The sequence below is a fragment of the Arachis stenosperma genome, chromosome 10 (assembly GCF_014773155.1).
Source record: "Arachis stenosperma cultivar V10309 chromosome 10, arast.V10309.gnm1.PFL2, whole genome shotgun sequence".
Classification (NCBI taxonomy): Eukaryota; Viridiplantae; Streptophyta; class Magnoliopsida; order Fabales; family Fabaceae; genus Arachis; species Arachis stenosperma.
Window position 1 is genome coordinate 9,569,853 of NC_080386.1, and position 12,738 is coordinate 9,582,590.

Here is a 12,738-nt window from a genome sequence, read left to right on the forward strand (position 1 = left end):
CCCAAAAAATTATAAATTTTAGGAGAGCCAAAAAACAAAATAAACTTGTAATTTGAAAGACTTTAAATATGTAACTTTAATCTTTTTTATGAGTTAATAGTCTGATTGAGTTATGAAGTTACATTGGGGTTTTAATTTAGTTTTTAAGTTTTAATTTATTGGTATTTTCAATTTAGTATTCGTGACTCACGTTAATTCTTTACTCTAATTTTGTCACAAAACCACTAATGGCGTGCTGAGATAGAATGACGGTAATCACACTTGTATCACTAACGGCTTTAAAGGCTTCAAAAAGTTTCAAGCGAAAAATCGGATGAGCGTGAGTCACGTCAAATAACCATTAAGAAGTCTTAGCCGTCAGTTTTATGACGAAAACAATGAAGGATGAGCGTGAGTCACGAATGTTAAATTGGAGAATCAAATTGAATAAATCGAACTTTGGCAACCAAATTGAGACTCAAGTATAATTTTATGGACTAATCTGAGTATTGATTCTACTGATTATATGCGGAGTTTTATAATCTCATGGATATTGGACCCTTTGCATGACATCTCGTTTCTTTAATGAATAAATAAATCTTTTCATTACTCATGCAAAAACATTTTTTGTGCACTGCAACAAGTGAATGTTCTTGACTTCTTGCACTGTATCATTCATGAAACAATGGTCAGTATGCAAGAGCATGGCTTGGAATTAAAACATTTTTCTTATTTATTAAAAATAAAAAATAAAATTGCCATCTCATATTGATGTTTGAAAATATTAACATGACTGATTTAGAGAAACCAACTTGGGACGACAGGATACCCATATAGCAGAGCTGCAGAGGATAAGATAAACCATATCACTCCACTCACTATCAAATGAAACTGTTGGAGAAAGTCTATGCAGGATATTCAACTCATCCTAAGGGGGTACGTTTCATAATAATTTATAGTTTCATACACAACACAAATTGCCTTCGACTTGAATCATCTATTAAATTATTATATACTTTAAGAGTTAATATTCACTCCATAGCGTTCCATGAGTCAAATTACTCTCTATAATTAATAAACATAAATCAAATTAGTGTAACCCAAACTCCATAAACGGCTATCAAGTGCAAACCCAAGTAGACATTTCAACAAACACCTCAAATGCAATGGAAACAAAAGTAAATTAAGTAAAGCTCCTCATTTTAAACGCATTACAATTTCAATTCGATTCCAAACCCATAGAGACAAGCAATAAAATCAAATTACACATTTTTTTTTTACTAAGAAACATTATCTATTACACAAAAATTAACAGTTCTCTCTGAAAATTCCACAAAAAGAAATCAGAATATAACAGCAACAACAAACCCTAAGCAATGGAAACTTTGGCACCAGCTTCTTCAAGCTGCTTCTTTGCTTCATCAGCTTCATCCTTCGAAACCCCTTCCTTGAACTTCTTCGGCAAACCTTCGATCAATTCCTTCGCTTCCTTCAGCGCAAGGCTTGTCAATCCTCTCACAGCCTTAATCACAGCGATTCTCGCGTTGCTCGGAACCTCTTCGATCACAACGTCGAACTCCGTCTTCTCCTCCACCGCTGCGGGTGCCTCGGCGGCGCCGGCTGCTCCAGGTGCGGCAACGACAGCGGCGGGGGCGAAGGACGCGGCGGAGACGCCGAGCTTGTCCTGGAGGTAGTCGACGAGGACCTTGGCCTCTTCTAGGGTGAGGCCGGAGATCTTGGTGCCAAGCTCCTCGATGTTCTCAGGTACGGCGACGGCGGCTAGGGGGCGGAGGTGAGTGGTGCGGTGGGAGAGCGAGCGGTGGTTGTTGTGGAAAGGGAAGTGGAGGGAGGGTTTGGTGAGCGCAGGATAAGAGGAGGGTGTAGGATAAGAGGGGGAAGAGGATGAAGGGAAACGAAGGGTGAGAGTTGAAATTGTAGTTGCCATTGTGTTATTGAAATTGAAGGGTTTCTGAAATTGGAAAATTGAGGGTGAAGAGTGACGAGTGAAACGAAGGTAGAGGATGAAGAAGAAAAAGAAAGAGGATAGGATAAGAGTCTCTCGGGCCTCTTGGAACTTGGAAGTTGGAAAGGCTTGAAATTGTAATTGTAATGACTGTGTAATTACTCTTTATGTGTTGGGTATGAGCAACACCAGTTGACTCAATCGAGGATAGAAGTGGTAATTTCATCTTAAAGGTAAAGTATATAGTTTTTGTTTTCTTTTTTGGTATTAAAGTATGGAGTTAATACTTAAGGTAGCGTTTGTTTACAGGTACTGAGACTAGGGGTGGCAAAACGGGTCGAGTCCGCCGGGCCGATCCGCTAAACCCACTAAAAAAGGCGGGTTGGGTTAGGATTTGGAGCCCGCCAAATTAAAAAAACCCGCCAAATCCGCACCGCCAAATTGGCGGGTTTTGGCGGGGCGGGACGGACCCGTCCGCCGGGCCGAAACTTTTTATTTTTCTTTTTTTATTAAATGAAAGAATGGTTACTATTATAAAATTAATAATTATAGAATTTTTAAACACTTTTTTTTTCATTTTTTGTTTTTATTCTTCCTTTAGTTATTAACTTTATTTATTTTATTTTACAATTTCGTATATATGTTCAAATTATGTGACTTATTTTTTAAAATAAAGATGATTCTATTGACAAATATTATTTTGAACAATTTTATTGAAGTTAAAAATTAAAAAAATAGTAAAAAAATTATATTATAATTTGACTATTTTTTATTTGTATTTTATTTTTTAATTTTTATTTTTTTGTTAATTTTAATTAATTTTATTTTTTTAAAAAAAGAGTCAAGCGGGCTAGCCCGCCAACCCGCCAATCCGCCATAAAGCGGGGCGGGCTAGCATTTTGAACCCATTTTAGTTGGCGGGGCGGGCCGGTCCGCCCCGTTTATGAGGCGGGCCTAGACGGGGCGGGGCGGGTTGGGGCGGGCCGGCCCGCATTGCCACCCCTAACTGAGACTGAGACCGAGAGACTGAGATTCAGTATTGTGTTTGTTAGTTCAGAGATTAGTATTAAAATTTTTGTCTCTGTCTCTAAATTTCAGTATTTCAGTACCTCCAAAAACTAGGGACACAGGGGATTGAAATTTTTAGAGATTGAGACTAAAACTTTAATAGTATTTTATACCTAAAATACTTTCATTTCAATTAATTAATTCTAATTTTACTCTTTGTGCAAATTAAATTAGAGTTTCATTTTTGTTTCAATTCCTGTCTCCCATTTTACACCAAACAGAATACTGAAATTTGTTTTAATCCCTGTCTCTTAGTCTCTGTCTCTCAATCTCAGTCTTTTGTCTCTGTCTCTCCACCAAACACTACCTAATAGAGCCCACTTCACCAATACAGTTGTTTGTCAACCCGAAAGACTGGAAATCAATTTTTTCTCCAATTACTTTAGCAACTCAGCTTGATTTTTTTCTTAAAATAAAATAGCCTTACGCCATTTACAAATAAAAAGGAAAATTATATTTAAATCTAAAAAAAAATAGATATTTTTTATATTGAACTAAAAATTAAGAATGAATCTAATATTTAATTAAAAAAATCTTAACAAATAAAAATAAAAATAAATTAAATCTCTGTCATTTTTAGATTTATAAACAAGTTACTATAACATTGTGAGATATATTTTTTTATCCAAATAAATCTGAGCTCTTTTCTTAATTGAAAATATTTATATAAACAAAAGACAATCTTAATTAATATATCTTTTTTCTAAATTTGATAGATATATACCACTGTACTCGAACCACCTATAAAAGTGAAAAATAAGACATTACAAAAAAAAATAGATCATAATACAAAAGTTTATTGAAGATAAAAAATCAGAAAATAAAAAGCAAACTAAAAACACACAAAGTAAAGGTACAAGTGATGACGAGAGAACAGAAGAGGGAGAAGAAAAAAGGATGGAAAAAGGGAGGGGAAAGGAAAGAGTTCAAGATTTTTTTTTTTTTTTACAAAGAGAGGAGAGAAGACGAGAAGAATTTTTCAATCATCTCTTGTTCATTATTTAAGAGTCCTATTTTACTGATAATATGTTTAGAAAATTGTTTAATATGAGAATAAAATTTTATTTTATTAAAAAAATTATTTTTATTTTAAATCAAGTATTATGATTTAAAATGATTTTGATATATTAGTAGAATTGATATCAATACTTTATTTTAGAATGATTTTTAAATAGCTTCTATTGGCTGAGACTAAGAAAGAGTATAAGGCTAAATATATTTATTGGAGTAAAGTATATAATTGTCACTGAATTAAATGTCGTATGAAATCTCTTAATAAACATTTGAATGCTAATCATAAGTGAAAATTTACAATAGAAAAAAAAAAGGGACACTATTTCATAGCTATATGCCTAAAGTTTGTGAAGAAGATCAATGGTTAGACTAGAAATTTACATTAATATCCGCATCAACCCTCCAAATAAGGTTATTAAGAAAAACCTTTCAAACGCTTTGAATATCTTGCCAAACGTTAAAAAGATGAACGCTACAACAGTGTCACTTAAAAAAAGGGAGTAACTTCTCGTCGCATCTATATTTAGTACGGATAATTTTAACCCATAAATCATTCCTGTTATAAATGAGTTTCCATGTCAACTTCATCAAATTAACATTAATTGTGACTTTTGTTGGCCGAAAACCCAGACCTTCCTAATTCTTTGGTAAACAAATTTTATCCCAACGGAGTAAATGCGGCTCTCTCCAAATCAGCTCCACCTGTACAAAACTTCTACAGATACTATCAATCTTATTACAACTACTCATAGACAACTTCATAGTTTGCATGACATAAGTAGGAATAGTTGCCAAAGCAGATAGCGCTAGAGTAACTCTACCTGCCAAGGATAGATTCCTCGCTTTCCAAGAAGAAAGCCAATTTGACGTTTTATCAATAATGAATTGAAAATCTTCCTTACGAATTCTGCCATGAAGAAGGAAAACTCCCATATATTTACCCAAATCATTAGTAAGCCTTATACCAAGAGCATTGTTCAAGCTACGTTTTCTCTCTAAGCTCATATTATTTGAGAAGACGACGCTAGAAATTGCAAAGTTAATTTCTGGCCAGAGCAGCGACAAAAGAGATCCAAAATGCCACGCATCACTTCCACCTGAACCATGGTTGCCTTCCCAAAGAGAATAATGTCATCAGCAAAATAGAGGTGAGAAAGCCTTAGGCCTCTCCTATTAAGCTTAATAGATTCCCAACTACCATTATTAATTGCTTCTGAGATAAGGTGAGAAAGATGTTCTATTCATATAACGAAAAGGTAAGGAGAGATTGAGTCTCCCTGGTGGATCCCTCTTGACAGGTTGAAAGAGGCCGAAGGGGACCTATTCCAATAGGACTTGCAACTTTGCCGAAGAGTAACAATATAAAATCAGATCCGCTAAGTTCTCAGGGACGTTGGCCTTGGCCAGGGTATCTTTAATAAACTGTTAATTCAAATGATCATAACTTTTTCAAGGTCTATTTTGATAGCCATAAAGTCTCTATCCCCTTCTTTACTCCCATGGTGTGAAGAACTTCTTGTGCCACCAAAATATTATCCGCACTCTATCTACCTGAAATGAAACTACACTGAGAAGGGCTGATGAGTTTAGGCATAATATCCTTCAAACGTTGAGCCACAATTTTGGTAATAAGTTTGTACGAGGCATTGCACAATCCTATTGTCCTGAATTGCCCTAAGGTCTTATTCATAACTTTTATCTGGTGGTGATCTTGAAACACCTTTTCTACCCAGCTAACAAGAGCATCTTTAATAGCATCCCATTTACTTTGGTAAAACATAGGTGACATTTGGACCTGGAATTTTTTAGGCTCCCATAGAAAATAAAGAAGCTTTAATTTCTTCCACAATCACTCCCCTATTCAACCTTGTTATATCTTCTTCAGATAGCATTGGAAACAGGCCAAAAGCTTCTAATTTCTTATACGCGGAGTCCTCTAAATACAGATGTTAAAAAAAACTAGTACTATCACTACAAGAAAGTTTCAAAATAGCGACTGATTTTAGTGACCAATCAAAATTTTTTAGGAAAAAAAATTGGTTGCTAAATCGGTCACTAAATTTCAATTAGCGACTGATTCAGTGACCACCCACTCTTGGTCGCTAAAATCAGTCGCTATTTTTTAATTTAGCGACCGAATTAGCAACCAAAATAAAAGAAAGGCTTTTGGGGTCCGTTGGTGACTAAATTGGTCGCTATTTTTAATTTAGTGACCGATTTTGTGACCAATATAAAAACAAGCTTAATAATTGTTGGTTGCTAAATCGGTTACTAAGAAGTTGGTCAGTAAATCGGTTGCTAAATGTTAGCGACCGATTTATTCAGCGACCGATTTAGCGACGAAAAATTTGGTCACCATTTAGTGACTAATACTCTTTGGTGAGGGTTTGGTGGCCTTGTTCAAAAATTGGTCGCTAAAATCGGTCGCTATTTTCTAATTAGCGACCAAGGTTTTAGCGACCACCAGAATCGGTCGCTATTCCGGTAATTTCTTGTAGTGTATGATCTATCAACTACTGATCTTGGTCAATCCACACTCCTTCCTGGTTCTTAAGCATAGATACTCTATTTCTCCTTTTTCTAGCAATTGCTACACTATGAAAATAAGAGGTGTTTTTATCACTATAATTCAATCATTTACATCTAGATCGTTGTTTCCAGTAAATTTCTTTTTGAATTAGAAGAGCTTCTAATTCCTTCCATAACAGAGATTGAAGCTCCTCAAAGAAAGGATTCGATTCAAAAGACAAGTTAGCAGAAATGCCATTAAACCTGAAAAAAATGCGAGATTTTCTCTTCAAAATATTATCAAAAACTTCACCGTTCGAGACTTTAAGCGTAGAATAAAATTATTAATGGTTTATTATCATTAATGCAATGCTTTTTAACGGGAAAGTATGAGTAGCCAATGGAATATTTGTACAATGTGTACAATGGAGGTTTAGGGAGTATTAGAGATATAATCATTAGTGTTATCTTTTCCCATCAGTTGAAACTTTTGGGATGAGTGGTATCATGACATGGTATTAGATCTCTAGATCTAAAAGGTCAAGAGTTCGATTCTTGGCGAACGACAAAATTAGTTTAAGTTTCTGGGAAGATGTTTATTATACATAGTACTCGGATGGTTATTCTAGATAGTATGGGGGATATTCATTTTGTAACTCAATAGCCCATTGTACACCTTGTACAAATAGTCTATTATCTCCCTAGCGGGATCCCTTTTTAACATTGGTGAATGGATTAGGTTTCACAAAATGATTAACAAATTTGAGCCAAGATTTACCATGTTATATAGAGTGACGAAGCCAAGAGGTTATTTTCAACTTTTTTTTAGATGAGAATGAAAGCTTTAGGCTTGTTTTTTAACTCTAACTTTCTCAAAAGTCTTCAAATTGACTTCTAGCATTTAAATTGATTTAATTTTATCCTCAATATTTAAAAAGAATGAATTCTATCCTTATAATTAATTTTTTTTACCATCAACAGTTAGTTATTTTTTCTCCAATTATATCCTTAACAATATATTTTTATTTTGAGGAATGCTAGGGGCCACCAATTTTGGTGTTTTGTAACTATTAATTGGCCATTAATAGTGTTTTTAATGGTGTGAAATTACATCTAATGGTGAGAGATCACTTACTTTTGTTTTGATGGTTAAGTGCTGGCCAGAAAACACAAAAGTTGCTGGCCCTAGACTTTTCCTTTTATTTTTATATCAACCCTAATTCTAATGATAAATCTCTAACTCCCAAACTGTATGACACCACCCAAATTCTTTCCTAATCTTTTTCCTATCGCCTGTAACTCATTCCTACCACCTTCAACCACCACCCACCCCAACCCTCACTACTAACCCATTTTGTAATCACTCTGCTTCTTCATCCAAAAAGACAAGAACTTGGAAAAAGCTTGATCTCCCTTTTTCTTATTTTAACCCAACTTTTACCATCATATCTTCCAACAACATTACCATCAACATCAACATCAACATCAACATCATCATCATTCAATTTAAAAAGAATAAAAAGGTATATAAAATAAGAAAGACATCGAGATTCAGAGGGATGTGACAGATCTAAAGAAGGCAAAGGTGGTTTGCATCATTCTATCTCTGTCTTCATCACCATGGTAATCCTTGATGAGCGGATAATTTATACGCTTTTTGCCATTGTGTTTAGGTAGTTTTTAGTAGGATCTAGCTACTTTTAGGGATGTTTTTATTGGTTTTTATGCAAAATTCACATTTCTGGACTTTACTATAAATTTTTGTGTTTTTCTATGATTTCAGTTATTTTCTGGCTGAAATTGAGGGACCTGAGCAAAAATCTGATAGGAGGCTGACAAAGGACTACTGATGCTGTTGGATTCTGACCTCCCTGCACTCGAGATGACTTTTCTGGAGCTACAAAACTTCTAATGGTGCGCTCTCAACTGCGTTGGAAAGTAGACATCCAGAGCTTTCCAGAAATATATAATAGTGCATACTTTATTCAAGTTTAGATGACGCAAACTAGCGTTCAACGTCAGCTCCATACTGCATTCTGGAGTAAAATGCCAGAAAGACGTCACAAACCAGAGTTAAACGCCAAAAACACGTTACAACTTAGCGTTTAACTCCAAGAGAAGCCTCTGCACGTGTAAAGCTTAAGCTCAGCCCAAGCACACACCAAAGTAGGCCCCAGAAGTGGGTTTCTGCACTTAGACTTATTTTTGTAAACCCTAGTAGCTAGTCTAGTATAAATAGGACTTTTTACTATTGTATTTTCATCTTTAGACTGAGTCTTTGACCATCCGGTCTCTTGATCATATTTTGGGGGCTGGCCATTCGGCCATGCCTGGACCATCACTTATGTATTTTCAACGGTGGAGTTTCTACACACCATAGATTAAGGTGTGGAGCTCTGCTGTACCTCAAGAATTAATGCAATTACTATTGTTCTTCTATTCAATTCAAGCTTATTCTTATTCTAAGATATTACTCGTACTTCAACCTGATGGATGTGATGATTCGTGACACTCATCATCATCCGTCCTTATGAACGCGTGCCTGACAACCACTTTCGTTCTACAAGCGAAAGCTAGAGTGAATATCTCTTGGATTCCTTAACCAGAATCTTCGTGGTATAAGCTAGAATCCAATGGCAGCATTCTTGAGAACCCGGAAAGTCTAAACCTTGTCTGTGGTATTCCGAGTAGGATTCAGGGATTGAATGACTATGACGAGCTTCAAACTCGCGAGTGTTGGGCGTAGTGATAGACGCAAAAGAATCACTGGATTCTATTCCGACATGATCGAGAACCGACAGATGATTAACCGTGCTGTGACAGAGCATTTGGACCATTTTCACTGAGAGGACGGGAGGTAGCCATTGACAACGGTGAAACCCAACATACAGCTTGCCATGAAAAAGGGTAAGAATGACTAGATGAAGCAGTAGGAAAGCAGAGATTCAGAAGGAACACATCATCTTCATGCACTTATCTGAAATTCCCACCAATGAATTACATAAGTATCTCTATCTCTATTTTATGCATTAATTATTTTTATATTCGAAAACCATTATAACCATTATAATCTGCCTGACTGAGATTCACAAGATGACCATAGCTTACTTCATACCAACAATCTCCGTAGGATCGACCCTTACTCACATAAGGTATTACTTGGACGACCCAGTGCACATGCTGGTTAGTTGTGCGGAGTTGTGACAAAGTATGATTCACATTTGAGAGCACCAAGTCTTTGGCGCCATTATTGATGATCACAATTACGCGCACTAAGTTTTTGGCGCCGCTGCCGGGGATTGTTCGAGTTTGGACAACTGACGGTTCATCTTGTTGCTTAGATTAGGTAATTTTCTTTTATTTTGTTTTCAAAAAGTTTTCAAAAATTTTTTCTTTGTTTTCGTTTTTTCTAAAAATAATTTTCGAAAAAAAAATACAAAAAAATTATAAAACCATAAAATCAAAAAAATATTTTGTGTTTCTTGTTTGAGTCTAGTGTCAATTTTTAAGTTTGGTGTCAATTGCATGTTTTTAAAATTTATGCATTATTTTCGAAAAATTCATGCATAGTGTTCTTCATGATCTTCAAGTTGTTCTTGATAAGTCTTCTTGTTTGATCTTCATATTTTCTTGTTTTGTGTATTTTGTTGTTTTTCATATGCATTCTTGCATTCATAGTGTTTAAACATGAAAAATTTCTAAGTTTGGTGTCTTGCATGTTTTTCTTTTCTTGAAAATTTTTCAAAAATAAGTTCTTGATGTTCATCATGATCTTCAAGGTGTTCTTGGTGTTCATCTTGACATTCATAGTGTTCTTGCATGCATCATTGGTTTTGATCCAAAGTTTTCATGTTTTGGGTCATTTTTGTGTTTTTCTCTCTCATCATTAAAAATTCAAAAAAATAAAAAAAAATATCTTTTCCTTATTTTACTCATAATTTTCGAAATCTTTGGGTTGACTTAGTCAAAAATTTTTAAAATAAGTTGTTTCTTGTTAGTCAAGTCAAGATTTTAATTTTAAAAATCTTATCTTTTCAAAATCTTTTTCAAAATCAAATCTTTTCTTTTTCCTTTTGTTATTTTCGATTTTTTTTAAAATGATTTTCAAAATATTTTTCTTATCTTTATTTCATGATTTTCAAAAACTTTACTAACAATTAATGTGATTGATTCAAAAAATTTGAAGTTTGTCACTTTCTTGTTAAGAAAAGATCAATCTTTAAATTCTAGAATCATATCTTTCAGTTTCTTGTTAGTCAAGTAATCAATTTTAATTTTAAAAATCAAATCTTTTTAATCTCCTTTTCAAATCTTTTTTAACCATATCTTTTTGAAAACCACCTAACTACTTTTCTCTCTCTAATTTTTGAAAATTCCTCACCCTTTTTCAAAAATCTTTTTAATTAACTAATTGTTTCAAATTTTAATTTTAATTTTATTTCTTCTCTTAATTTTCAAAAATCACTAACCATTTTTCAAAAACAATTTTCAAAATTCTCTCCTTTTCATCTCCTTCTATTTATTTATTTATCTACTAACACTTCTCTTTTACTCAAAATTCGAACCCTCTTCTCCCCTCTATCTGTGTTCGAATTTTTCTCCTCCTTCTTCTATTCTTTTCTTTTTTTACTCACATAAAGGAATCTCTATACTGTGACATAGAGGATTCCTCTTCCTTTTCTGTTCTTTTCTTTTTCATATGAGCAGGAGCAAGGACAAGGACATTCTTGTTGAAACAGATCCTGAACCTGAAAGGACTCTGAAGAAGAAGCTAAGAGAAGCTAAAGCACAATAATCCAGAGAAAACCTTACAGAGAATCTCGAAAAAGAATGAGACATGGCCGAAACCAATAACAATGGTGGAGGTGCAAGGAAGATGCTTGGTGACTTTACTGTACCAAATTCCAACTTCCATGGAAGAAGCATCTCAATTCTTGCCATTGGAGCAAACAATTTTGAGTTAAAGCCTCAATTAGTTTCTCTGATGCAATAGAATTGCAAGTTTCATGAACTTCCATCAAAAGATCCTTTTCAGTTTTTAACTGAGTTCTTGCAGACCTGTGAGACTGTTAAGACTAATGGAGTAGATCCTGAAGTCTACAGGCTCATGCTTTTCCCTTTAGCTGTAAGAGACAAAGCTAGAATATGGTTGGACTCACAACCTAAAGATAGCCTGGACTCCTGGAATAAGCTGGTCATGGCCTTCTTGGCTAAGTTCTTTCCTCCTCAAAAGCTGAGCAAGCTTAGAGTAGATGTTCAGACCTTCAAACAAAAAGATGGTAAATCCTTCTATGAAACTTGGGAAAGATTCAAGCAGATGACCAAAAAGTGTCCTTCTGACATGCTTTCAGAGTGGACCATTTTGGATATATTCTATTATGGTCTATCTGAGTTCTCTAAGATGTCACTGGACCATTCTGCAGGTGGATCCATTCACCTAAAGAAAACGCCTGCAGAAGCTCAAGAACTGATTGACATGGTTGCAAATAACCAATTCATGTACACCTCTGAGAGGAATCCTGTGAGTAATGGGACGCCTCAGAAGAGGGGAGTTCTTGAAATTGATGCTTTGAATGCCATATTGGCTCAGAACAAAATGTTGACTCAGCAAGTCAACATGATTTCTCAGAGTCTGAATGGATGGCAAAATGCATCCAACAGTACTAAAGAGGCATCTTCTGAAGAAGAAGCTTATGATCTTGAGAACCCTGCAATGGCAGAGGTGAATTACATGGGTGAAGCCTATGGAAACACCTATAATCCCTCATGGAAAAACCATCCAAATTTCTCATGGAAGGATCAACAAAAGCCTCAACAATGCTTTAATAATGGTGGAAGAAATAGGCTTAGCAATAGCAAGCCTTTTCCATCATCTTCTCAGTAACAGACAGAGAATTCTGAGCAGAGCTCCTCTAGCTTAGCAAACATAGTCTCTGATCTATCCAAGGCCACTTTAAATTTCATGAATGAAACAAGGTCCTCCATTAGAAACTTGGAGGCACAAGTGGGTCAGCTGAGTAAGAAAATCACTGAAACTCCTCCTAATACTCTCCCAAGCAATACAGAAGAGAATCCAAACACTACAAGAATTTGATAGATTAGCGACGAATTTTTGCGAGAAAATTTTTTTATCACTAATCCGTCACTAACTTGCGAGGAAATAGTGACGCACTAACGACAAAATTAATGAGCGGTCACAAAATATC

At 35.0% G+C, this 12,738-nt stretch overlaps 1 protein-coding gene and 1 non-coding gene across 2 annotated transcripts; both read right to left on the reverse strand.

Annotated features, from left to right (window-relative positions):
• Nucleotides 1-1,158: 1,158 nt before the first annotated feature.
• Nucleotides 1,159-2,091, reverse strand: LOC130954266 (50S ribosomal protein L12, chloroplastic-like). Its single transcript, XM_057881004.1, has one exon. The coding sequence runs from the start codon at nt 1,922-1,924 to the stop codon at nt 1,349-1,351; it is 576 nt and encodes a 191-aa protein (XP_057736987.1). The 5' UTR covers nt 1,925-2,091; the 3' UTR covers nt 1,159-1,348.
• A 9,680-nt stretch (nt 2,092-11,771) lies between these two features.
• LOC130959678 (small nucleolar RNA R71) lies at nt 11,772-11,879 on the reverse strand. Its single transcript, XR_009078747.1, has one exon. It is a non-coding gene; the product is annotated as a small nucleolar RNA R71 (small nucleolar RNA).
• Nucleotides 11,880-12,738: the final 859 nt, after the last annotated feature.